Source organism: Anoplopoma fimbria, chromosome 12, assembly GCF_027596085.1.
Source record: "Anoplopoma fimbria isolate UVic2021 breed Golden Eagle Sablefish chromosome 12, Afim_UVic_2022, whole genome shotgun sequence".
NCBI classification, from domain to species: domain Eukaryota; kingdom Metazoa; phylum Chordata; class Actinopteri; order Perciformes; family Anoplopomatidae; genus Anoplopoma; species Anoplopoma fimbria.
In genome coordinates this window covers 15260049-15286736 of record NC_072460.1, presented here as the reverse complement: position 1 = coordinate 15286736, position 26688 = coordinate 15260049, and the positions used below count along the sequence as shown (strand labels likewise).

Here is a 26688-nt window from a genome sequence, read left to right as displayed (position 1 = left end):
AATTACCCAGACATTTCACCATCAATCTCAAGGTAGCACTAGAGGAAAAAGTCTGGGAATCACCAAAGCCATACGATACATGTACAAAGTTTTTTGGCAATCCATCTAATTGTTTTGGAGAAAGTTCAGTCAGGACAAAGTCAGACCGACAACATGACATTGCCATCCTTCCCAGTTCCATTATAGCCAATTGGATGATGACCAAAAAGTCTGGCGTACTTTTTTCTGAATACTTGCACTACACCAGTGAGCATCTGATACGCAGTAAAAGGCAGCGGCCGTGTTGATTCGAGAGCTTATCGAATTTAGTCAGACACTTGTGTAAAAGGCTGTAGAGGTTTCAGTCTCTCACAGCTCCAGATCTCATTACAGCCAGGCGGGAGGCTACTGCACTCTGCTCCTAGTCGACCGGCTAATTGCACTTACCAGAGGAACACACACACACACACACACACACACACACACACACACACACACACACACACACACACACACACACACACACACACACACACACACACACACACACACACACACACACACACACACACACACACGAGAATGTGAAAGATACACAATGATACTGCACATCATGGTGTGTGGACAAACAAACACACAAGAGAACCAACACACATGCACGCTGCACAAACATACCAGGACATAAGAGCAGAGGTGTGTGCATGTAAACACACACACACACGATAAAGACAATATAAATATGTCAACAGGTTGTGCTAAATCACAGCTGGTGTTCACTCCTGTAAGCAAAAATAATTGTTAGGCCAGTTACCAGCCTCACTCCCTGTGTGTGTGTGTGTGTGTGTGTGTGTGTGTGTGTGTGTGTGTGTGTGTGTGTGTGTGTGTGTGTGTGTGTGTGTGTGTGTGTAGTTGTTGAGGAGCAGTATAGTGGGTTTGTAATATTAATTGCATAGCTTCTTATTTTAGTTTGAGTCTTGGAGGGGGGTTGTAAATAATTAAGCAGTTACTGTACCCCACTCAGTGGAGAGGACCCCTTACCAACACACACACACACACACACACACACACACACACACACACACACACACACACACACACACACACACACACACACACACACACACACACACACACACACACACACACGCACAGTTGCATATGTAATGAGAGACTTAAGAGCATATATAAACATACAGTGGGCATTCATATGCATCTGAATGAGATGTAGCCTTGTGTAAAAACATAATGCTCCACATGCAGAGATGCAAATAATAATGAATGTGCATAATATCAATATCAGCAAAAATAAGAACATCCAAATACAATTGGTACAAACAAACCCCAAGGAAGAGTGTCAGGGTTGTAGCAAATATTACACAGAGGCCAAACTGTGGAATCACAACATCCAGGTCCCTTTGTCTCATTGAATTACATTGGGAAAGAGACATCTGTAACCCAGCAGTTTTAAGTAAACCAACTTCCCAGTTTGCACACATGCAAAGCCCATGTTCAAATCATTAAGTCCCTCAAGTTTTTAAATGTACAAATAGCCAAATCCAGAGTTATTTTCCTACGTCCATTCATGTGAATGAGCCCAAGACCCGAGGCTGGACCAAACGCTGGTAGGGAGGGTTAAAGAGAATGCTAGCATGCTCTATCAGGATGTGGAAGATTGCAGGAAGCTATTGGTAATTTCATAAAAATTGTATACTTGGAAGACAAACTTTGTTTTGATTTATGGGCCACTGATCAGCTTTGTTAGGGAGAGAAATGTCACATGTTGATACTTCTGTGCATTTTTAATGGTATTTCCATTAAGTTGGCCACTGGCTGACACCACAACGACCTATAGTCGCGCGTGTGTGTGTACATGTACGTGTATTTGCTTGAGAAACGATGCTTCAGGCATTAAAATTGGAAATATTCATGATACACACTGCTGTAATTTAAAGGTTAGTGGCATACAGATTTTTTATCCTAAGAGTCCTGCACTAGTGTGTCTCTTTCTGTTCAATGTGTTTTTTTAAAAACTCACAAAGACCTTTCAGTAATGCAACTTTAGTCCGTTTAGATCAGACTGTCTTACAAGATTCTGAACAGCTAATATGTAAAGTAAAAAGATTGAGATTTCACTTACAGATTTATTAAAGGTGTAAGATACGAGATTTGAGTGTTGACATGTGGCTTGTAGCTAACAGTGCTAACAGTACAAACTATGGCAAACCTGCTGACAGAATAATGGTGTTTAAGTGAAGGGGAACTGGAGGTTGGGTGCTACACTTCCACGACGTTGTTGGTCAGGGGGGGTTTTTTCAGCCGTAACCACCGTATGAGTGCAGTGCAGAGCGCCGGCCGCGAGCTAGCCAGTGGGGAATGCTCACATGCACCAACACACACTAAAAGCACACTCTGGCGGCCCGTCTATGTCAACAAGGGAAATGAGAAGCTTGGATTACACCCCACAAAAAGGGGGAGCCATATTTTTAACTCTTAAATGTACACTGATGTGAAGAGACATAACTACAGCATCAGGTTGTTGGTGCTGTATTTTGGCTGCTTGCCTCTACATATATTTGTAAAATGAATTTTTTTTTAAATCATTCGTGCCAGTGGCAAGACGTGTCAAAGTGCAGCAGCCGCTTCTATTGAAATGCCAATCACGTTATTCAATGATCTGTCAGAGGAGCTGTTCGAGAATAAGAAAAAAACAACATATTTACTTTTAATTTTGTCATTTTTCTTAATGCCTGCAAAAAGCTAATCCTATAAAACTATCTGAGAAGGGAACATCAAAACATGATGTTTAACAGGTGACAAGAGGTTGTGATCACAATCTAAAAAAGGTTTGGATTCATTGAACTGGAAGAATAGTATTGTTTTGACCAAATAAACTGTGACTTTTACTTAAATTACCCCATCCATTTACTATTGACATGCAGTGAGAGAGGATGATTTAATTTAACGCTGCATCTTTTCCTGCCTTTCTAATTCAGCTTGACCTCTATTCCTCCATCCATCCGGCAGTTCAGACCCTCTCCCTCCTTGCTGCCCCTCTTCATCACATCCTTTCCTCTATCACCCCCCACACACACACACACGCACAAACAAACACACGCACACACACGTTCGGCTTTGGGTAGCAGAGGTGAGGGGGGTTGGGGTAGGATGAGAAAGGGAAGAGGAGGATCAAAGTCATCCTGTCGTTTGTTTCCCATTGCCCTACTTTCCTCTACTGCGCCGCTACAACACATTAGACCATGTGGACCACTGGCCTACTGCACCAACATACGTGTGTGTGTGTTTACTGTGTTTACATGCTGTATATACACACAGTATATACATACGTGTGTGTATATGTAGCTGAAGAAGATTTCTAGATGTATAGCTTTTCTAGTGTGTGTGTGTGTGTGTGTGTGTGTGTGTGTGTGTGTGTGTGGTAGTGGCTCTGTCCCTGGGGGGAGTGTGATGCATACAGGGAGGTATACTCTGCCCTCTCTCTCTCCCTCTCTCTCATCCCTTATTGACTTCCGCCTGGCTTTATTTGCGGCTGTTTGGCTGACTGTTCACCTGACAGCATCTCTGCCAGACCGCTGCCTACTTGTCCATCTGCACTATTGTTTGCCTGTCTGTTTACCAGATATAACAATGTTTGGCTGTCTCTGGAAATTCTATTCTGACACTTCGTCTCCCTGCTCATGAAATTGAAAAATATACATCGCAAATACAGGTTTTAAGAGTAGAGATACCAATACCACAAATCTTGGCGACTATAGGTGGGCAATAGGATAAAATCATCCAATGATGTTCTGGCATCTAGTAATACCACCAGTACTGCAGTGGCAACTGGTGACTTTCAAAGTACCTTATATAAATGTAATACAGCTACCATTACCTTCCATTTCGAACAGACCAAGACTAAAAATGACATTTGTCATGATGACATGGGTTGGCCAAACGAACAAGCTATGGCGCAGTAAATAAACAGAGATGGGTATGTATTTGAATTTTATAAAGTAAAATTAGAGGCTTTTTCGAGGACACGGCTGCTATCACTACAATAAACCACAACTCGTTCTGCTGAGAGTCACCAGTTAAACATGGTAAGCAGGCACTATGAAACATCCATACTGGCTGCGTATTACATGCACTGTGATGAAAATGAATACTGAATTTATAAAATAATGCTGGTTAAAAGATGTGGATAGAAAATCTAAGGCCCCAAAACAGAGCCTTGAGGAACACCTCACAATGAGCCCGCCTGTCTTCATAAAATGCCTGCCTTTCTTTCTTGATCATTTCACTCCCAATCAAAGATATGGAGAAAAAACACAAGGTGACAGTGTTCCTTTCTTGTGCCGAGTGTATTCATCCATTCATTCATTCATTCATACCGTGTACACCTACGATCCCGGTTAAGGTTATATTTGGGATAAGCTGTGTGCATGTCATCGTATTCCAGATAATACCTCCAAATCCCACATATTTAATTCATTCTTTTTGTAATAGAGATGATCCGGCTTATTGTACTGTAAATGGGACATCATTTACATACTATGACATAAGAGGAATCCTAAATATGACCAAGATAATGATGTGCATCTAAGAGGAGGGATATTAAGTGGGGTCATGGATGAAAGGATGGAAAAAGTGAATTTCTGAGTAAGTTTGTACAAACAGATTTTTTGTGAGCTGTATGTGATCTGTTCACATGTTCAAAATACGGAGACATGTGTTGAAATCTACCTTGTTAAATGACGGATGGAGGGAGGTGAATGTAGGAGACTAGAGACATGCAAAGATATCTGGAAGAATCCAGTAATATACTTGACCCACTCGTCTTTTTCTCCTTTCATCTCCCTCTTAACTCCTCCATTAGAAAGAGGGAAGTTTTACCGGAACATCTGAAATATCAGTAGCTCAGTATGTAGGCTGATCAATACATTTGGCTTTTCTATCACCCACCATTCTGTTCTCGTTTCCATGCACTTCTCTCCTCTCCTCTGTCTCTTTCCTAGACAACGTCACCCTTCCTCCCTCTAGTCCTCCCTCTCGTCCTTTCTTAATTTCCCTTCCCCTCTCCACTCTGATTTTTCCTCCCTCTCTTCAGTTTATCCCCTGTGGAGAGGATCTGTAATGTCAGCTCAATCTTCTGACAAGCCCTCTCCATCACTCCCCATTTTCTTCAGAACAAGAGGTGCGGGGTGGAGGGGCCACTTCGACGGAGCTAGACAGAGTGATGTGGAGAAGCGTGGAGTGCACACTCACACCTCTCAGAAAGCTAAAGAACAGTGTCATGAAATGAGTCTATTGCAAGGGCAAGCAGATCTAGAGAGCCGGCTCACCTGCAGGCCAGTATGAGCTCTGTCCAAGGTTGGATCCTATAGCATTTGTGAAATAAATTCAGAGTGACAGCTCGAGTCAAGGTTATTCTTGCTGCAATGAACTGGTTTCCCAGTAGCACATCATTTTAGCTGGTGCTGTCGGATGAAAACCACATATCTTCCAGAGGAGAGGCTTTTAGTAAGAAACAGGGCTCGGATCGTTTTCCCAGTAATGCTAAACAACCAGGGTGTCATAAAAATGGCCTCATCAATCACAATGTAAAAAAAAATTAAAATCTACAGTTTTTGAAAGTTAAATGTTAAGCTGAATCATCTCTGCCTGGTTCAGGATCAGATTTCTAATTTGGTTTACTTGCTCGTATTTCCCTTGAAAGTCCAGTAATCTTCTGCTCATCAGACTGTGTGGCCACTAGCTCTTTTATGCAACTTTCAACCAAAAATGTTTGTTGGCCTTGAGTTTTCAAACTGCCAGTCACACGATAAGAGCTTTTTGCTTCAACCGTCACTGCTAAGTTGATGGGAGCAGAGAAAAAGAAAAGTGATGTGGCGGTCAGGAGCTCATAAATGTGATTTACTACAGTAGCTGCTTCTGAGCTGGACATAGGCATGTGTGTGTGTGTGTGTGGACCATCTGCTCTGTTGAAATTAGCTGCCTACTCCAGTTAAATGCCCTGACAGCTTGCTGGTTGGGAAAACACCCACCTGATATTAGCTCTGGGAGTCATATCAACCACAAGCTCTTTGGCTATCTGTTCAAAATCGAAGCAGCTCCTCGCTGTCAGAGGAAAGAGCTGCTGCTGGGGCTGCAAGTTCCCAAGAGCGCTAAGGGTTTAGTGGGCTTTCAGCAGTGGAAGAACAAGGTGAGAAAAGTTTAAAGTAGTTCAGCTTTTACTTTAAAATCGCAGCACTTTATACGGTTTATTATATGTCATAGCAACAGCAGAAGTTGTGATTATGATTATGATTTGCAGCATATTTGACTTTTCTTTTGCAAATTACAGATTTGGAAAATGACAAATATGACAGTTGTAGAATAAATGCAATCCTTTTTTTGATAAATGCAGAACACAGGAGGGCAATAAGGCGCAAACTTTTTTCTTCAGATGAGAGGCTTTCGATGCATCTGGTTGCAGAATATCTGTAGAGGTAAAAATGTTGGCACACAAGGTAGAGTCCTTGCTCTGGATGAAGGGAAGGCTGAAGCACATGGGGAAAGAAGATGGACTACAGTCTACGTTTATTAATTTCTCCTTCATTGGAGTTGTTGTTCTGCACTTGCACGATGTGACAGTTGGTCTTTGTGGCATTTGTCCCGGCCCTCTTCCAATTTGTCGGGTAAAAAGTTACTCTTTTTTATTTTACAGTGAGTAGAAAAAAAAACACGGAACGTGAAGCACTCAGCGACGAATAGAGGTCTATTATACGACTAAAAAGAAGACATGCCTAAAAAAGGTTATGCTTTGTAACAGTACCACAAGGGGAAAAAACGAGGCAAGGCTTTCCTTAGGGTGTGAGCTACTTTCATGGACATGTTTTCATTTTAAAAACAAACACAAAGAAAGCGTTGTTTTATAATTCTCACAAATCCACGAACACATTTTAAGACCCCTGGGAACCCAAAATGTTCCCCCCTTTCCTGATAGATCCATCTATCTGGCCAAGCAACACAACCCAAGTGTTTCATACATTACTAACACTCCTTTACATTAGAGAATAAGTGAAGGCTTTGCTGCCTGCCTGTTTCCTTGGATTGGAGTCTAATTGATCAGGAAAGGCACTTCAACTCGGCCTCTCAGCTCCTCTGAGTGTTGGCATTTGGACGCCTACAACCCTCTTCTGGCTTCCATATGAGGTGTAGGGAACAGAGTGACCTTTTAATGACAAGGCCTTATACACTCTGCCACCTACTGTAGCCTCACACACACACTGAGCTCACTCCCTCCACTTTCCGATGATGCAATCCTCTCAAACCTTCTCTTCTAATGTCACTTACTTTCCTTCAATCTCTTTTAAAAGCTTTTTTCTTCCCCCCCAGCAAACCTCCCCCCAATACGTCATCACTCCCTTTCCCCCTCCGGTCTTTCCGAACCTCATTCATATGTTTTTTGCACCCGTCATTATATTTAGCTTCTCTGGAAAGACCAAATTCCCCTGATACCTCTTACTAGTAACTGGGGGCTTTTTCATTAAAAAAGACAACAACTAATTTTGCAATTTTCCATCCCGATTGATCCGATTTTCAGTTCTTCTCCAGTCTGTCACTTACTGTATAAAGGCAGCACTTATGCCATGTTGTTTTCTCTGCATTCAAAACTCAAGATTTTTGGGACCTTTGGATGCCGGTCTTACTAAACAAGACATTTAAAGCAGCACTTCAGGCTCTGGTAAGCTGAGAAGGGCACTGATTGAGCAAATAATCAGCATATTCATTGAAATTGTAAATAATCGTTAGTTGCAGCTAGGGATGCTGAGATGGATTTTTATTTTCTGACCAATAGCTGACCCTCTTTAACGGAGCATTAACCGTTCATTTATAAGATTAGTGCTTTGTAAGCAGGCGCGCTGTGGTTAGTGCCTAACAAGCCGACCGGCTGCAATGAACAAAAACGTGATTCAACAGGCAAATCAGATTTGCTCCCCGTCCTTTGTCACTGGCAAGTTTATTAGAATATACTACTCACAGCTTGAGGTGCATCACATTTTTTTTTGCAAGCCATTTAGAAAAGACTGAGCTTTTTCTGGAGGGGTGCTTAAAAAACTGAAATCGAGCAGGTATACTCAATACATCTTTCACTACACTACTGCCATAATGTCTTTGCTCACAAAAACACAACTACATGCACACTCAGCACTGGGTACAGTGCATTGCAGTACCATTCAAATATGCATGGGCAATGTCTCACACACACATATACACACAAATATACACACAGCCCACTTGTTACAGTAGCAGATAATTGCTGTATCCTTGCAGCATTATGAACCAATACGGCTGCCTTCAAAGTGAGCGCTCCTCACCACAGGATGCCTTTCAGTGCAGAGAGAGAGAGAGCTGAGTGGTGTGACAGCAAGAAGCAGAGAGGAAAGTAAAAGAGAAGTATTAATAATAATGTGTGTGTGTGTGTGTGTGTGTGTGTGTGTGTGTGTGTGTGTGTGTGTGTGTGTGTGTGTGTGTACAGCGGGTAAAATAAGTATTGAACATGTCACCATTTTTCTCAGTAAATATATTTCTAAAGGTGCTATTGCCATGACATTTTCACCAGATGTCGGTAGCAACCCAAGTAATCCATACATACAAAGAAAACCAAACAAATAAGTTCAGAAATTAAGTTATGTGTAATAAAATGGAATGACACAGGGAAAAAGTATTGAACACGCTTACTGAAATTTGGCTAGCTGGCTATCTAATAATAAAGGATTGATTATTATTATTATTTATTATTATTATTATTATTATTATCTAGCAAGCTAAGTCTGCCATGCATCACAATAACTGCAGTTGGGGGTTCGTTGCTGACGAAAATTAAAATGCAATAGCCAGGGATCAACCAGTAGACGGTGCGACACTATTCATATTATAACACAAAATGCACTAAAATGTTAAGATTTGGACCGGAATCCATCAACAACACGACTAAATATCCATACACATTAACTTCCTGCTGGACCTTACCGTCGTCCTCCTTGCTGTGTGTGTTCTGGGGACTGTGGCGCATCCTCTCTCCTGGAGACGCTGCTCCCAAATCAGCTGCTAGCCATGTGGGCTCGCTCATTTCTGCCTCCTCCTCGCTGCTCACTGAACCGTCATCCTGACCAGAACAGACGAAACACAAACATTAGATTACACATATTTCCATATTAAGCCAAAAGAGACGACTGAACTTCATCAAATAAAACTATATTGACTTTAGCTTCCTGGTGCTGACGTGAAGTCATGTGACCTGACATTAGCTTTTTACTTCTGGCAATTGCATTTACGCTTCAAACATCAGGAAAAAGTGGAGTTCATTTATGAAGTTGCTGAAAAAAACCTGTAAGTATCATAATCTTTTGTTTGCAACAGAGTTTATTTTCTGCAATAATTCAAAAGTCCCTTTGGCTTTTCAACTAATGGAAAAAGGGCCCTTCTAACTTTTTGGTTGGCCTATACGTCTTCCCTGCAGCACTCTACTGAAAGGGGAGAGAGAGAGGAATATGTTCTGTTAAGTGTGTGTAGATGATGACATGAAATAAAAATGCTTCCTCACTAGGTTACTAAAATTATACAGCCTCATCAACCACTAAGAACAAGTAGACATGAGTGGAAGACACCTAAAGAAGAATTCATAGAAAAGGAGGGAAAGCCTAAATTACCAATACTCTCATTTCTATTAGAAGATAGGTTCTGTAAAGCCACCTAAACTCAGATTAACCGCCTTTTCATGAATGAAGCTGTTTTGAGCCATATTTAATCTCTCTTTTCTCTGCTTTGTCAGAGTCAGCATCCATGGGAGCAGCCATGACAGCTGCTACGCCGGTTTAACCCAAACATCAGAGGAAACAAGAAACACGAGGCAGAGAAACGGCAGGCAGGCAAATCAAACATAACATGCTGCTCAGTGTGCAGCACCTGCAGGCAGTGCAGGGAGCAGGAACATCACACTGAGATGTTTTACCACTAAACTCAGAGCCGTCTTCCTTCCTCCTCACACTCTTTTTCATCTGTTTAAAAAATACTGGCAAAAATTAATTTTGCCAGTCACAAGCTTCCAAAAGCTAAGCATGAAAGCGGTCATGAAATAGATTTAGTGACTAGTAGATCAGCTGCATTGAGTTTATCTTAGAGGTAAAATAAGACAATGGAAAAACCAGGCGACAACCTCCGCTTCTTAGAAGACAAGCCAATTTTGAAGTGCCTTAAATATCAGAACAAACCACAAACATGTATATAAGTCAGTACCGCACCAAGTCTTTTGAACTGTCTTTCAAAAAAATGGGAATTTTCAGTGTTCTTTGATGACATAAAAGAGTCAGAGTCCCATAACGTTTTAAAATATAACTTAGACACAAGTTCTTATCATTGTCCCTCAACACACCTCAAAACAAATACAGACACTCCATAACCCCCTCACTCCCAACGTGACTCAACTACAAAAAATCTGCATGTTATCTTGGACTGGGGCTTGAACCTGGAGTAGCAGTATATGGAAAGCATACGCACACACACACACACACACACAGAGACACAGACAGAGACACACACACACACACACACACACACACACACACACACACACACACACACAGAGACACACACACACACACACACACACACACACACACACAGAGACAGACACAGAGACAGACACACACACACACACACACACAGACACAGACAGACAGACAGACACAGACACACAGACACACACACACAGACACAGACAGACACACACACACACACACACACACACACACACACACACACACACACACACACACACACACACACACACACACACACACACACACACACACACACACATATATACCTCTATAGCTGTTATCAGCATCTAAGGAGACCTGCACTCTCGGTAATGAGGTCCTGAGTGCTAAAATCGTGTTTTATTACACACACGGGTACGCACACAAACACAGAAAAGATTAATGAATGAGCAAAGACCTCTATGACACCGGAGCTAAGATGCAGTAAAATGCTCTTGTCATGACTGCTGCTGCTCTGAAAGTTCTCACATAAAAAGAGAGATAGTTTAACAGACAGGTGGACTGACGGCCCTATTTTAAATACATGCGATGCATAATTCAACAGCCTACCTGTGACAGTGAGATAAATGTTGCAAATAATAATGAGACCTGCTCTGCAACAAGAGTGACTGAGAAACAGAGGTAATGAAAACAGACGCACATATGAAGCTAAATAAAAATAAATTTATATTCATGTATATTTACATAGTCTATATACATTTTACCCATATACCATTCAATACCTAATACATTACACAAATGGTTTCGGTGGGCATTTACATACAAGACAGAGGTGTGTTATTAGCTCTAATTTTCTACTTATATGCAAGGTTTTTCCTGCATAGAGACTTACAAGGTGGCCACCTGCGTCAAATTTCTTCCTGCCTCCAGCGAGCGTCAAAACTCAAGACGGAAAATACAATTTTCTAACAAGGTGGCGTTGCATCGTAATCAGCACAGTGCACCGGGAACACCGCTGCCAAAAGAGCAGTCTGTTTTTAACTGGACCCCAACAACGGCGAGCTAGCCATTTAAGATCAGAAGTCTGTCGCTGACACTGACCGAGTGATGATGAAGTTACATCATTTGTCTTTGTGAAGTTTTGTGAAGTGAAAAAGCGTCACGGAGTTTTCTATGATAACGTTTTTGCCACCACAACAAAATAACAAATAAAGAATCATTAAAGAAAACAGAATTTTCTGCGATCAATCATATCGAACATAGGGTCCTTATTGGTCTTTTATCCCATAGTTTTAAAGTAGTTTTATATTTCGACAGCTGGTGTTTATGAACATGTGTGCCTGAAGCTCATCACAACACTACTGTGCGTTTGTTTACAAATGGTGAAAAGTAAGGAAATAACGAAGTTGAATCTTTTTAAAGCCTATTTAAGCAACCCCCCCAACGAACCCACACATACACACAAACTTAAAACAAATACAATATTTCAAATAAAATTATTCAAATAAATTATCTTAAAACAGGATAGTCTATGTCTCATGAAAGTGTAAGAGAGGGGATTACATAAAATATAACTATTTTTTTTAATAATTTTGAAATACCTCAAAAGCAGAAGGAGATCTTAATGTGTGTAAATTTTATTCTGCAAGAAGAACCTAATTGTTTTACAAGACATTTAGTGTATCAGCATTTTGGTCATATTTTCAGTCTCAAACAGCTTAACCACGTCATGTGATATGCTACTTCTGTGAACTTTTGGAACAAACATCGTCCAGGACAGTACACATGCATGTGTGTGCACATAATCAGGATGGTATCACCTCTGCCACACTGAAAATGTCAAAACTATTCGCGCTAATAAAGAAAATTAGCAACGACAATATATCATGATCCCCAATGCAACATACTAATGTAGCACTGGGGATCATGGGAGCACAGTTTGGCAGGGAGGTGGGCAGGGGCATCTGGGAGGTCATTAGGTTCACGTAGAGGTTTGGGGGTGGGTTAGTTAATCTTTTCCCCTGAGCAGGGCCAGCTTTAAAATAAGAAGCTTTTTTACAATTAGGGTTAGGCATGCAGAGTAGCAACAGTGAGTTGCATTTTAACACTTGTAACCTTTGCGAAATTGCCTTAAAAAATGGCTAGTGACACAGACGACATTTGTTATATTTATCATTTTTTCTCCTGATCAGGAGTATTCAGTTTGATATGTTGCACCCTCCTTATTTAACAGTGTTTGGTGACACCTTTGTTAATGTGCATTTTTTTTCATTTGAAAAAACATGCTGTAAGAGTAAAGACAAAAAGGCAAAAGGTTGGCTGTGCAGAAATAAAACCATTTTTCCCCATGTTATGTAGAAAAGGGCTGTTGAGGCAGTTTTCATGTCAGTCTCGGACAACAATAACGTGATTTATAGGCACGCATCCTTTTCAGCTCTTAAGTTTCTGCTCTGCCATGAGATTTATTACCAGTGATGTCTACGGTACTCATCATTATATTTTATATGATAGGGTTGGGTGGTCTTTTCTCCAAGAGAGACGTGAAACTCACTTGGATCTTTTTATCACTAAAACCCTCTGTGGAAAATTACCATATTACCTTTCAGACTTGTTTCGTCACTAAGATGGGTTTTATCAGACAGGCTCTACTGTCTGTAAAAAAAGCTTTTCATTTTAGTACACCTGTCACCTTGAACAAAATACAGCAGCTCCTTAAAATCAAGTCACTAATACCATTTGGACATTTAAAAAATGTAATCTTATATATCCCAACTTCTACTTTATAATAGCCATCATTAATACATTATACATTGATAGTTGACTAAACTATATTGATAGTTGACTAAACTATAACAAACAATAAATAGATGATTAATAATGTTTACCAACCATTAATGATGCTACAATCTATATTACTTTGTCATCAAAATAATATAATTATTATAAATGATTGTGTAATATGAAATAATTAGTTTATACATCATATATTTTATTAAAGCTGATAAGAGACAATAACAATTACTTTCTGATTATGCAAGTAAACTATTTCTTAACAGTTTGTGGTTGCACAGATTATTAACATTTGATAAACAATATATTATAAGTTAATTATTAACAAATGATTTACAGATCTGTACATATTTTTAAACATTACATAAATAGACCTGAAACCAATTATTAACCATTGACCATATAAGTTTAAGCTATGTAAATAATGTTAATTTTAACATTTTAAAGAGTCATACTGTTTATAGATTCTTTACAAAAGTATTTATTTAGCATTTAACAAAAGTATCCTGATCCTGAGTTGCAACTTTATAATATTAATGTTTATAGATTGTTAACAAATGATCTCTTAAAGGTTTACAAATCATTTGGTAATTATTAACAAATATTTTTTTTTATAATTACTTAATGTTATGTCTTCTCTCTAAGCAACATAAACAGCTAAAATTGGATGTTTCTCTTTAAATCAACAGAAAACCTTTATCTGTGCTCTTATTGTTGCCACTGTACATTTTTATCTTTATTTTATTGTATAATATGTTTTATTTATTATCTTAATCTGTTTCTCTGTACTTGAGCTGCTGCAACACCCACATACTTCAATAAAGAGATATCTATCTATCTATCTATCTATCTATCTATCTATCTATCTATCTATCTATCTATCTATCTATCTATCTATCTATCTATAAGAATGAACTACTGCCGGGGATTCCAGCTTCCTGTTAAAGAAAAAAAAGACGGTTGTGTACATTCAACTCTTGCTGTATCTCCTGTAGTGAGTCCATGTGGCAGCACTGACCCATATCTGTCCATTAAAGAGAGTTGTCAGAGGAGGAGTTTCCCTGGGTTTGTCACACTGGATTAGCTTCCTTGTTGCATTCAGGCAGTATGAGACTTCACACACTGACAGTACCTGGTGGCATGAATGTAGGTCTGTGAACACCCAGGCTATTCAGAGAGCTGACATTTACTCAGTCCACATTGAACGTCACTGTGTCACCCACTTATTTGTGCCTCATCACGTTTTAATGTGAAAAAACGTCAGCTGCAGGTTTTAATGCGTTATTAGAATTCTTCAATTGAATCAGCCGATATTTAGCTTCAACAGTTCCCAGTATTTTTCTCTGAAACAATGTTCAGAGACCTAATGTGCCCAAGAAACAAAGCTGTGTTTTAGACTGTCGCTAATACTTCCTCAGAGCTAAATATAATTCCAGGACGAAAGAAAAGAGAAAAACTCAAGATTTCCAGGGCTCACATTCCGGTCCTGTTACAAAGACACAAGTTTATGAGCGAGTCCTTGAACTTACAGCTCGGCATGTTAATCAGCTTGGAGACTATTCTGAGGCTGTTAATTCACCACAGCCGAGCACATGAATCAACTCTGACAAATGATCAAATGAGACCTTATTTCAATCTACTCTTAATTCCTTTTCATTTACTATCATCAGCAGCTCACATTACCTCATTTTCAATTACCACATAATCTCAATGCCATAATCACTGGTTAGGTCTCATCTCTTTGTCCTGGTGCTGGAGGACTGAAGAACATAAGATTCATATTAGACCTGTGGAAGCTATCTAACGGTAAATCTTTCTGACTACACTTTTCATAAAGACTCTTGGAAAACGAGGGCTGATAAAGTCTTGAGGAGGCTCATCTTCTTTGGTGCTGTGAAAGAGAAAGTCAACTTTTCTGAGGTCATTTGCTGTGGCCAGAATCCAGCAGGAGATTTCTTTAAGCATAGAGGAATGTTTTGGCATGGTGAAGTTGTTCTCTTGTCACATTGTAGGGAAGTCATTTCTGATTTAAATTCATTTAAAGTACAAATTTTTTAGATTATTTATTATTATTATTATTTAATTATTTAGAGAATGTTGGTCATTTCTGGTAACTAAATTGAACAATTTTCAATACCCAGAGAAATGCGCCAAACTTGATAATTCTTATCAACTAAGTCTCTTATTTGCATGTTTAAAAGTAAAAGGGCACTCGGATAGTGCAAACCTAAGCTTAGGCAATTTAAAAAATAATGTGTGTATCCCCCCTATGATTCGGTAACGCTCAAAAATATAACCTGTACTCCCATGGACCCATGCTACACCATTCCGCCTAGTATTATTAAATTAGGCCAGTAGTCTTTTTCAGTTATCCTGCTGACAAACAGACAAACAAACCAACTAGAATGGCACTGGGAGAGCGCAGACCTCTGGCAAGGCCGTTTCCAACCGTGAAAAATATTGGGTGAAAGGATGCACCAGGGCCCCCTGGGCTGCGACCTTTTCAAGGCCCTACATCTGCTCCACCAAGCACCATCATGACTCAACTACTGCCTTGCCAAACCTGCACAAACATTTGATTAATTTTATTACAATAATGCATCAACAGTCGCTCCTCTTTACAAGCGTCAGTTGCCTCTCACCCTTAATCCTTTTTCTCTCTAGGCAGGTTGTGCCGAGGTTAAAAACCCTGCTGCTGTTGTGTCTTCACTTCAGAGCATCCCATTGATTAAGATCTCCTTAAAAATGTAATGGGTTCTTCCTTGGCCCATGCTAGACCCTCCCACCAAGTGTCATGAAAATCAGTAGTTTTGCTGTAATCCTAAAAAAAGGGGGTGAAGTGAGATTCATCACTCGCTGTGTTTCATCATCAGTGTGTTAGACGACAAGGCTGTTGGTTAGTGTTAACAAATCCCATGTTATATCCTCTTCCTATTTGCCGTAGAGCTCCGTTGCTGTCCAAATCAAAACACATCAGTGAGCCACATTGTTGCACTGTTGCATATGTTCCTTCATTAACGCAGACACACACACTGTGATCTATTTTGACTTTCTTAAGCAAATGAAACCGCAAAACAACTAAAATATTTAGCAGGGTGAAGTAACACCTATTCAGTAAGGCATTACTCTAACATCCTATTGGTTTCTGTTGGAAATCTTCTCTTCCAGCTCACCCCCTCTCTTTCTTGTCCTTTTCTATATTTTACCTCAGTCAGCTAAAGTCTTTTTAATGTGTGTGTGTGTTGTTTATTAATGGTCTTCGTAATGAGCGGTCCTAATCTGCATACAGATGAACAGCAGTGTTCCTGCTCGATAGATTATCTCAATAACACACTTTTTTCTCTCTCTCTCCCTCTCTCTCTCTCTCTCAAGAGAATCAGTGACAGAACGTACTTTATGTACACACTCCTCAAACAGTATTATGCAGTGAACACTGTTGAGAGAAGTGGCTTGGAAGTTTTTAGTCAACTTGACACGTACTTTGATAATTATTTTAAACCTGCAGTAACTGACCTTTTTAGTGGAAACAAGTTGTGAAGACAACATTGACACATCATCACCTTTTGAGTTATATGGTGAACATGTTAGCAAACAGTTGCAGCCACGCTAGCAGCTAGAAATAAACATAGATATCTGGTTTATTTTCTGGTTTAATTTTCTTTTTAGTGTTTACCATCATGGCTTACGCTAGCAGACTGGCCACTTGTTGTGTGAAGATGGTTACCCACAAGTTGCAAAATCATGTGCAAACTCTTTAGAGACTTGATGTCCCACAACCTATCCTAACCTTAACCATTCAATTCAGGTCAATGTCTAACAAATAATCATTCAAGGCGAGTGCCTTACCTTAATCATTTGATATCTATGCCTACCATCAACTATCTCGCAAGAGTTTCACTAATTGTGGGTTACGTTCTTGGCACAACCGTGGCTACTGTGCAAACCAAAGAAAAGAGATTTGAACTAGAAACCCCTTCGGTGCAATGAAAAGGCAGAGTAAAACTAGTTACAAAGAATTGAGCCCAGTGGCAGACAGAATTGCATTGTGAAAACGAGGCATATATGTAATGGTTAATGGTGAATGGACTTGTAGTTGTACAGTCTTTCTAGGCTTCTGACCACTCAAAGGGCTTTAACACTGCATGCCATTCACCCATTCAAACAGATAGCAGTTCAGCAGAGCATTAAAAGTCTACACATTACTGTAAGGCAGTGCATGTGCATTTTGTACATGTTTGTAACTGAGTATATATAAGTGCATCGATTGTTTGTGTTTCCAGAGCAGCCGGATCTGGTCCAATAGCATGGCTAAGCTAATCAGGTTAGCCACCGGATGGACGGAAGGAAACAGCTCTTTCCCTTTATGCTCATCTTTTTTCCAACGACAACTTACTTCTCCTATCTCCTTCCATTTGTCCTCCATCACCTACTCCACAATCACATCCTTCCACCTACTTCTTCTGTCCAAACTACCATCTTTCCACTACTTATTTTATGCTCTCCTCCCTGATCACCTTCTCCTTTTGCTGATTCATCCTCCTTCTGATGTCATCAACGCATTACTAGGGGGATTATGAGGAGATGAGTTCCGAAGACGTAAAACCTAATTTTAAGGTTCAACCACATTAAAGAAGATATATTCTTAGACTTTTCCTGACTTTATTTTTTGTTACCTTTTAGTCCTGTACAAGAGCTCCAGGCCAAGGCATTATTGCTAAGTGTAAGTATCAAACAAATGTAATATTTCTTCTATTTTCTGTCAAAAGTAATAAGCTCTCCAACTTGTTCCACCCACTCCTTCAACTTCTGCTTCCCCACAGATGGAGCCACTGGAGGGCCGTGAAGCCTCTTTGCCAATACAAATAACACACTGAGAGATGATGTTTTACTGGAGAAGCTCAGAGCAAACGTAACAAATCAGCCAACCATGATTATTTAGTATGTGGGGAAACTCAATAATAGAACAAAGGTACAGAGCTGATGATAACATACAATACAGGCTGTTTTCAGTTTCCAAAAAACATTTTTTGGTTAATTGTTAAGTCTATAAAATGTTCAAAACTAGTTTATTAATTCCTGTGTACTGAAGAATCCACTCATTTCAGTACAAAGGTTTTTTACGAACAGTCCATTTATTATTAAATAACTTAAAAAGCAGAGGTGTAATGCATGCTGACACTGATAATGCTTCAATTTGGAATCATTGTTGACTTAATATTATTATTTTTATTTTCTCAACATATTAGACAGTGCCAAAATGCTGGGGCGAAGCAGTAGAATAACATTCCTTAAAATGGAACATGTTTGCAACTTAATATTAACTTCGGTCTGAATACCAAGTTTCTTCTTTCAAATGGCAGAGCACCTTGGAGTTCCTCTGGACTGACTCCATTTTTAAAGACAACAACAATAATAATAAGTAATTTTAGACTAATTTCTCTCCTGTAACACTATAGACGTGCATCACATATTGTTTTTAGTGCTACTTTAGTATTCAAACTCTCATTCTGATCCTAGTGTGTCCTCAGTGCAGCATTGTGAAATGAATATCATTAAGAAAATCAATTAAAGTGCCCCCCTCCACAAAGGAGTTGGGGGGTTGGTGTGGTTCTTACTCTGCTCAGCCTCTTTGTTCTCTTTGTTTTACAGGCAGTGGTGGTGCAGAGCTGGACCCTGAAGCCTCCCTATAGCTGTCAAATTGGCATCCTTCCACCTACCTACCTCCCCCCACCCATCACTCTCCCACACCACCCCACCTCCACATTTATCCCCCTTTATTTCCACCTCCCTTCCCCCTCTCCTCTCCCCCCATCCCTTTACCCTGCCAACTACATCCCCGTCTTCTGCTGCCCTCTCCTCAGTCCATCATCAGCCTGCCATCTCTTCCAAACGCCCCCTCCTCTCAGCTCCTCCCACACCAACGCCTTCTTCCCACTCCACCCTGCCTGCACCCTCGCTGCAGCACTCTTAGATGTTTTTATTGTACACCCAACAGAAAGTAAGACCCGCTCCCTCTATACGCCTTTCTTTGACTTGCTCTCCCGGCCTCGCAATCATGTTTGTTGGTTTCCAAGGAAACTGATCCAGGATGGATGTTCATTATAATGATGTTGTTTCAGTGGAATTCTGATTCTTTAAATAGAATAGACTGGGACTACGGGTCACCATCACCATCATCACCATCATCTACCCAGAGTTATTCCCTCTGTTAGGTGCTGTGATTGACTGATGTGTGTGTATGTGTGTTGGAGTTGATGTGGAACCATTTTATGTCCTTTTTATGTGCAGCGAGAGACCTCTCATACAACAATCCTGCAAGTTAACGTGTTTTATTTGAAACCTACAAGTGCGTGTGAGGCATAAAAAAATCAGTTTCGACTTGTGAACGTAATTACATATTCACAACTGCATAAATGTATATATTAAATAAATACATATATAATGACATCCCTTCCAAACTGGCTTGTGAACCCTTAAAAGGCAAGGTGTTGTGAACAGTTCAACCAAAGAGTAAATCGACTTTCTCGGATTAGAATTTGAAGGACGGCCTTCGGAGGTGACAGGATCCAGTAAATAACAACAACAAAAAAAAGTAAAAAACAAAGGAACTAGAATTACCGCCTTGAAGAAAATCACTCAAGGCGTTCCTAAGATATTGCTTTCATAAGAATGGGTTGGATGGACGGACAGACAATCTAAAAACATAATACCTCCAGTCATGGCTTTTGTTGGCCAGAAAAAAAAGTGGACATTATTTTGTGTAATAGAATCAGATTTGTCTACAGTCTGAAGTGAGGATAATTACAATAAACGGACGATAAAAATGACCATCAGATATTTAGTCATCGTTTATACATGATATTTATCCCTTTCACTATCTCTCTATGTTTTAGGCCATTGTGGACAATATTGCAAATCAATGAGCAGAACTGCTTTATGCACAAATTTTTATGTTTATTATTGAAAGCATTTTTTCATTTAATCCATCAACTGTGTTTGAATAAAAAAAATACATAGAATGAAATGGAAGATATTCCATTTCACCCACTCCTTAAAGACAACCACTCACTCTCACACCTATGTGGTGTGCAATTAACCAAACCTACAAGTCTATGGTCTGTGGGAGGAAACTGAAACCCCCAGAGACAGAAGTAGAACATGCAAACCACTAGCACATTGAAGAAGTCTGTTCGAATGCAGCTTTATAGCGAGCCACTTGCACGCGTCAATCGTCACCGTAAAAATCAGTTTACCGTGACGCCGCCGTCACTGTTTGGCCACAATTATCACGGTTCAGTACTGTTATCTCCTGCTGTGAGGCAGCAATGAAAAAGCAATTGAGCATACCAGAACATAAAGAGGCTAAAGTGGGCAGTACTGAGCAGCAACATACAACCGCTGACATTTTTGAAACATGCATCAATCTGACCTACACTTGTTATCCCTGCAGGAAAAATTCAAAACGCTAACTGCCAGTCAGTCCACATGACAAAGCCACTCGGCATTCTGTCCAACAACAACGTCTTATATCTGATAGCATCCATCTCTCACAGAGATCAATGAGGGCTGGAGGGAAGAGGAGAAGATCATTTCTGAACACAGAGAGGTGAAGGTATTGATAAGAAGCAAGCGGGTCGGGGACACATACACACACACACATGCTGCAAGGATTAACAGGGTGCAGGCTGAGGAGCTCCACTGCAGAATATTGATTGCTGAGACAACCAGCCATGAGGAGGAGGTGTGTGTCTGTAAAAGGGTGGGGGGGGGATTCACCACTGAAACCCACATACAGTAATAATAATTGTTGCTGCACCATCGGTAGGCTGCAGACAAAGGCAATGAATTGGACGGCGAAATCGACAAGAAGATTTGGCTGACTGACGGATACAGTCAGGGTACAAAATGGTGAACAAATACGAAGAAAGAAAACCTGTGCAGGCAGGCAGCTATAAAGCCTGTCTGTCAGCGTCAGCAGGCTGTGGTCCTGTCTGTCTGTCAGGTTATAAAAAGCCTTGTACAGTATGCAGCACAGAGGAGACGGCTGGCCACAATCAATAAGCTCCCACTGACCTTCATTGAACAGAGACATATAGGAGGAAGACTAGTGGCTAGTCACATGACTGGAGGAGTTTTATAAACAATTATTGTTTTCCGTCTCCCTGCTCCACTTCTTGTTCTGTTTCTATGTTAAGAAAATTCTATTAGACACTCTGTCTAATAGAAACAAAAGAGGAGTCGAAAGGACATTTAACTGTTTTCAGTGGTCATTTAACAAGTTTAAAAGAAAATGGCGATTGTTGTTAGTTTTTTATCGTGACAACACACGTCAGTCGGGCCCCAGCTCGTGTGGTCGCAGTTCGTCAAGAGAGCGGTCGCAGCCCGGGAGATGGATGGCTAGTTAGCTAGGTAGCTTGTCTTTCAGCGGAGCGGTGGGGACTGAGGAGGAGGGGCCGTTAGCTAACTATCTAACCAGCTGTCCGCTAGTTAGCTTGCCAATCCCACCAAACGTTGATGCTAAACTGGTTACAGAAAATGAAAAAAGTTATCACTCTTGTGGCGATTGAAATGTGCTTCTACAGTGTGACAAGAGTGTATGGATGAAGCATCAAGTTGTAAAAGTTTCCTCATTTACTCTGTTTCTTAGGTTAGGTTTAGTTTATACGTAAGAAAGCCCGCTACATGGTCACAATGTCAACGGTTCACATAAAAATTGCTGCTGCTTTGAAAACCTGCTATTCTACCCTCTATGGTTCCCATCCTCAGACAGAACTTACATTGTGTCGGATACCAAGCCCGCTGCTGACTGTGTGTTATCCTGCACACACACACACACACACACACACACACACACACACACACACACACACACACACACACACACACACACACACACACACACACACACACACACACACACACACACACACACACACACACACACACACACTTATTGAGCTAGATGACTTCACCACACGACGGGCTGGGTGCCATCTCTCCGAATTCAGAAGCACTTTTATAGTTGAGCCTCTGGGTTCAATTGAACTCTTCAGATGGGGATCCATACAATCTGAGTTCTCCTTCGATTTTGTCTGCATCTCTGAATCTCTCCCTGCTGAGGAGTTTTATCATGGCATTACCCCCTGGCAGAAAATGATCAGCTCCCCTCTGCTTCATAGAGCTTTATAGTGAGTTTCTTCTGTTGTTTATCTGTACGGCTCACAAATGTACTGATCTGGTTCACTCTCGCCGCTCTCATAGCGTCATCTTCAGAGAAAAAGCTGTAAAAATATATTTCTTACAGGGATTGGTAGAGACCAGAAAAACAGAGCTAAAAGAGAGGGAATCTAAGAGTAACATTTAGCAGGTGAACGCATGACAAGACACCAAATGGAACATTAACATTTGGTAGCAATGCAAATGACAATAGCAATGAAAATGTGAGTCTCTGTCCTTATTGAAGACACCCACTAATTTAAAAGAAAATAAGTAGTTTATGGTATCAGGAGATGGAGGTTGAAAAGACAATGTGAACAAAATGAACCAAAGTTCAACTAAAGTCAGCGCTGAGACTCAGCTATTTCTTCATGTGTTTGGTGTAAACACCACAGACTAAGAAAACAGACTAGTCCACCATGCTCAGGATAAGAATCTGATTAAATTCGTTTTGCAATTAGTGAACTCAACATGACCAAAACTCTATCCAATAAACAAGCTACTTAAGTCTCTGGGACTTCAGTCAATAGACTGTATGAACCTAAAAACAAACCACAAATTCAATTCTACAAAGTTAAACTATAGGTCTACACTCTGGATCAGATTGAACTAAAGAGAAATCCAAACATTCAGATAATCCAATCATTTTAGGGCAATAAATAATAAATGTCTCATTGTAAATTAAATCTCAACTCTAAAGCCACAGAACATCTTATCTGTCCAGACTACAAGGAAGTGGAGGCCAGAAATACAACCACAGACAGCAGGGCACCACTACAGTTACACACAAACATGGACACACCATAAACAGTCCACCTCTTCTTCTTGTGGTTAAGAATAATCTGAATACGTTCAACGAGTGTGCATGTGTGCGTGCGTGTGTGTGGTCAGTGCTGAGCAGCCAGAAACAAAATGACCAGGAGGAAAGAAAGCTGATCCATAAATGTGGCACCATGTGTATAATCCTGAAACAGAGAGAGAGAGAGAGAGAGAGAGAGAGAGAGAGAGAGAGAGAGAGAGAGAGAGAGAGAGAGAGAGAGACTCCACTAAAATAATGTGTATATGCAGGTTTTTTTAACCACAGGAAAACGCGCTAATAGATAGAGACAGACTCTTTTCCCATTGCCGGTAGACAAATAGACTTTCTGTAGTTATACTAGTATATAATGTTTGACGTCAAAAAAAGGGTGAGTAAAAAAGTGAAAAGTGGTATATGATCTGTTTAAATATCAGCATTACTTTCAAGCTCTCAAAACAGGGTTGGTGATAGTTGGAACAGGGGAAAGACTAACTTTAGTCCCGTCAAGTTTAAATGAATGTGTTTTAAAATGATCAGTAACGTAAAATGACTGTTTCTGTCATGCCCCCATGGCTTTTGAGTAGCACATCTAACAGCTGTTTATTTTCATATCTAAAGGCCTTTACACACCGTGGACGTAACGAATAAATGCCACGAAATGCACAATACTCGCTTGCCAATATTATATGTCTGGACTTTTATTGTGAAAGGTGAGAATGGAAGGAGTGGATCTGGCCTGCATTGCCTATGTCAAGGTTGTAAGGAGTAATACAAGTCTGCCATCTTGGTTTGGACTAGGGAGCCTCTGTGTTGTTGTTTCATAAATATAGGCCCAATTCAACCTGTTCCACACAATGTGCCACAAAAGGGGCATAAATTAGCGTGTACACCCTGGGGTCAAGTTGCCGGTTGGAGCTGAAGCCGATAAAAACCTGCGACTACTGCAGAGACATTTATCCCGGGAATGACTGCCTGTTCCAACCTTCCCCGCTGAGGAAAAAATAACGATGTTAGTGTTTTTTTGTCCAGTGTGAGATGGGCTTTAGAGAGAGAGAGAGAGTGTGTCATGTAGAGAGCAGGATTGCTGTTCTATTCATCGCTACACAGACAGATCCTGACCTTGTCTTGATATTAGATAAGCACTTTGTGTTCTTGTGTGGGTATGTAGCTGTGACATCCTAACAATGTACAAGTATACACACAGACTTAGTGTGTCTGTGTGTATGTATGTGTGTGTGTTTGTGTGTGTGTTATCCTGTATATTGTGATATGTACTGTTGCAATATGAATCATTATTTACTGAAGGTTGAGGCTGATTGCTTGTTGAAGCCGGTGAAACACAAAAGTCTCTTACATGTTTCTTTAAACACAGCTAACAACTCCCTTGAAAAGTTCAGAAAAAAACATTTACAAATGTTAATCATATTGTTTTATTCAAGAAAAAGTAAGAGATCAAATAATGGACAAATGATATTAATATTCATGTTGAGTTTGTAATGTATTTGCAGAAATTATTTAATTAAGCCGATATTTTATAAAAGTTTCCATACAATTTTAGTATATAGCACAGTGTCTGACTGTGCTAGCATTCAGTCAGACAAAAAGTGGAAATTATTAATTTAAAAATCATGTTTATTTGGTAAACAGATTGCCCAGATATATAAACTGTTCTGCACGAATTCACCAGAATCGCTGTCAAGTGCAAGGACACATTTTAACACAAGGTTGAAAAATATACATTATTTTCAACAAAAATCTTAGTAGTAAAAAAGAAAGTACACAGACATGTGATTTCCTGTCAATAACAGTTCACTGATAATAAGAAACGAGATTTTAACAAAAATCAGAACACATGATTTGATATATAGAGATCCATATGATCATCAGTAAAAAAGTCCCAGACCCGAGGACATGGAGTTATAAATATCTCTCTCTGTCCTTGCCTTCCTCTTTCTGCTTATTAGCGTGAAATCAAATATCCACTCGAAGTAACCAAAATCTAATTTTACAGGTCAAAGAGTTCATCAGGAAGTCAGAGTTTGTGGAGGAGGAGCTCAACATCTATTCAGCCTTGTACAATTTATCATTGTCAGCCACTGATATCATGTTCTTTGCTGCTAATACCTATCAATCCATTTAACACTGTATCTGAGGATTAAACACCTTGCTAAGAGGCACTTTTGCAGCAGTTGAGAGTCGACCTAGTATCGAAGTATGTTTGAAAAGTTTGTACAGTAAAATGTTCTGTGTCAATGTTTTGGCTTTAATACTGATGATGTGCAAACCCGCCTAGGAATATGAACATCTTCCTGCACTACATGTGAGAGCTCAGTAATTCATCTCATTGCCTGTCGGTCGATGTGTGTCTAAGAGAGGTAGTGTTTTTAGCATGCATGTGTGTATACAAGCTTCCTGGTCTCTGTACGCGTGTGTTTGTGTATGTTGCTTCAGGCTATGAGCATGCCATCTCTCTGCAGAGCTCATTTGGTCGGATCCTGGATGCTCTGTGAGTAAACTCTGGTTTTAAAGATCTGATGGTTTCCCAGGTGGAACTCCCCTCATCATCCAGCAGCACATACAGCACGCACACGCACACGCACACACACACACACCTAGCTTTGTTGTAGTGTGTTGGTACAGCATTGCAAGCCAAGTGCTTGTCTGCGGATTGGTTTGTCTCGTGGCATCATTGACAAGATGGAAGAGCTTGCTAGTAGCTGTACACATTTACCGGGCACAATTAGTAAACAGCTTTAACTTATATGTAAAACATGGCATATTTATTTTTACATCAAAGTTTTTTTTTTGCTATTATCCAAGCTAGTGTTAAATGAGAGCCTGTGTACAGGGCAGATAAAAATATCCCTTTTCTAGATGTTTACGCTTGTTAAACAGGTGTATTGATAAAGTGTTGGCTTTTCACTCACAAAAGTTTTATGCACTCACAGTAGCTGGCATAGTGATGGGTTCACTTCACCTGGTTTCCTTCCCTGTCTCCACAGCGGCTTTGCTGCACTGCTGTTCGCTGATTTTGCTCCGTGTTTGTGTGTGTTGTGTGTGTGTGTGTGTGTGTGTGTGTGTGTGTGTGTGTGTGTGTGTGTGTGTGTGTGTGTTTGAAGGAGGTCAGCACCGACACAGCTGCAGCAAGATAATAAATTAGACCAAAACAATGAAAAGTACTGATAATTTTTGCCTTAGAACCCGTTTAATACTGGGTTTAGGTTCCCATCCCTACATATAATCCTGTCATAGCGGAGGAAATAGGAATTTCTGGCAGATGCCAATATTTAGTTTTAAAGCCATAAAACATGCCAAAATCATTGTGCATCCCTATTACATTTATCCTATCACCAGTTGGAG

At 40.2% G+C, this 26688-nt stretch overlaps 1 protein-coding gene across 1 annotated transcript in view; it reads right to left on the bottom strand.

Moving 5' to 3' along the window:
* LOC129099774 (nucleolar protein 4-like) overlaps positions 1 to 26688 on the bottom strand; it is a 127336-nt gene that overhangs the window by 40695 nt on the left and 59953 nt on the right. Inside the window, 1 exon segment of the mRNA XM_054609144.1 lies at positions 8995 to 9130. Within this exon segment, the coding sequence (XP_054465119.1) occupies positions 8995 to 9130 (136 nt within the window).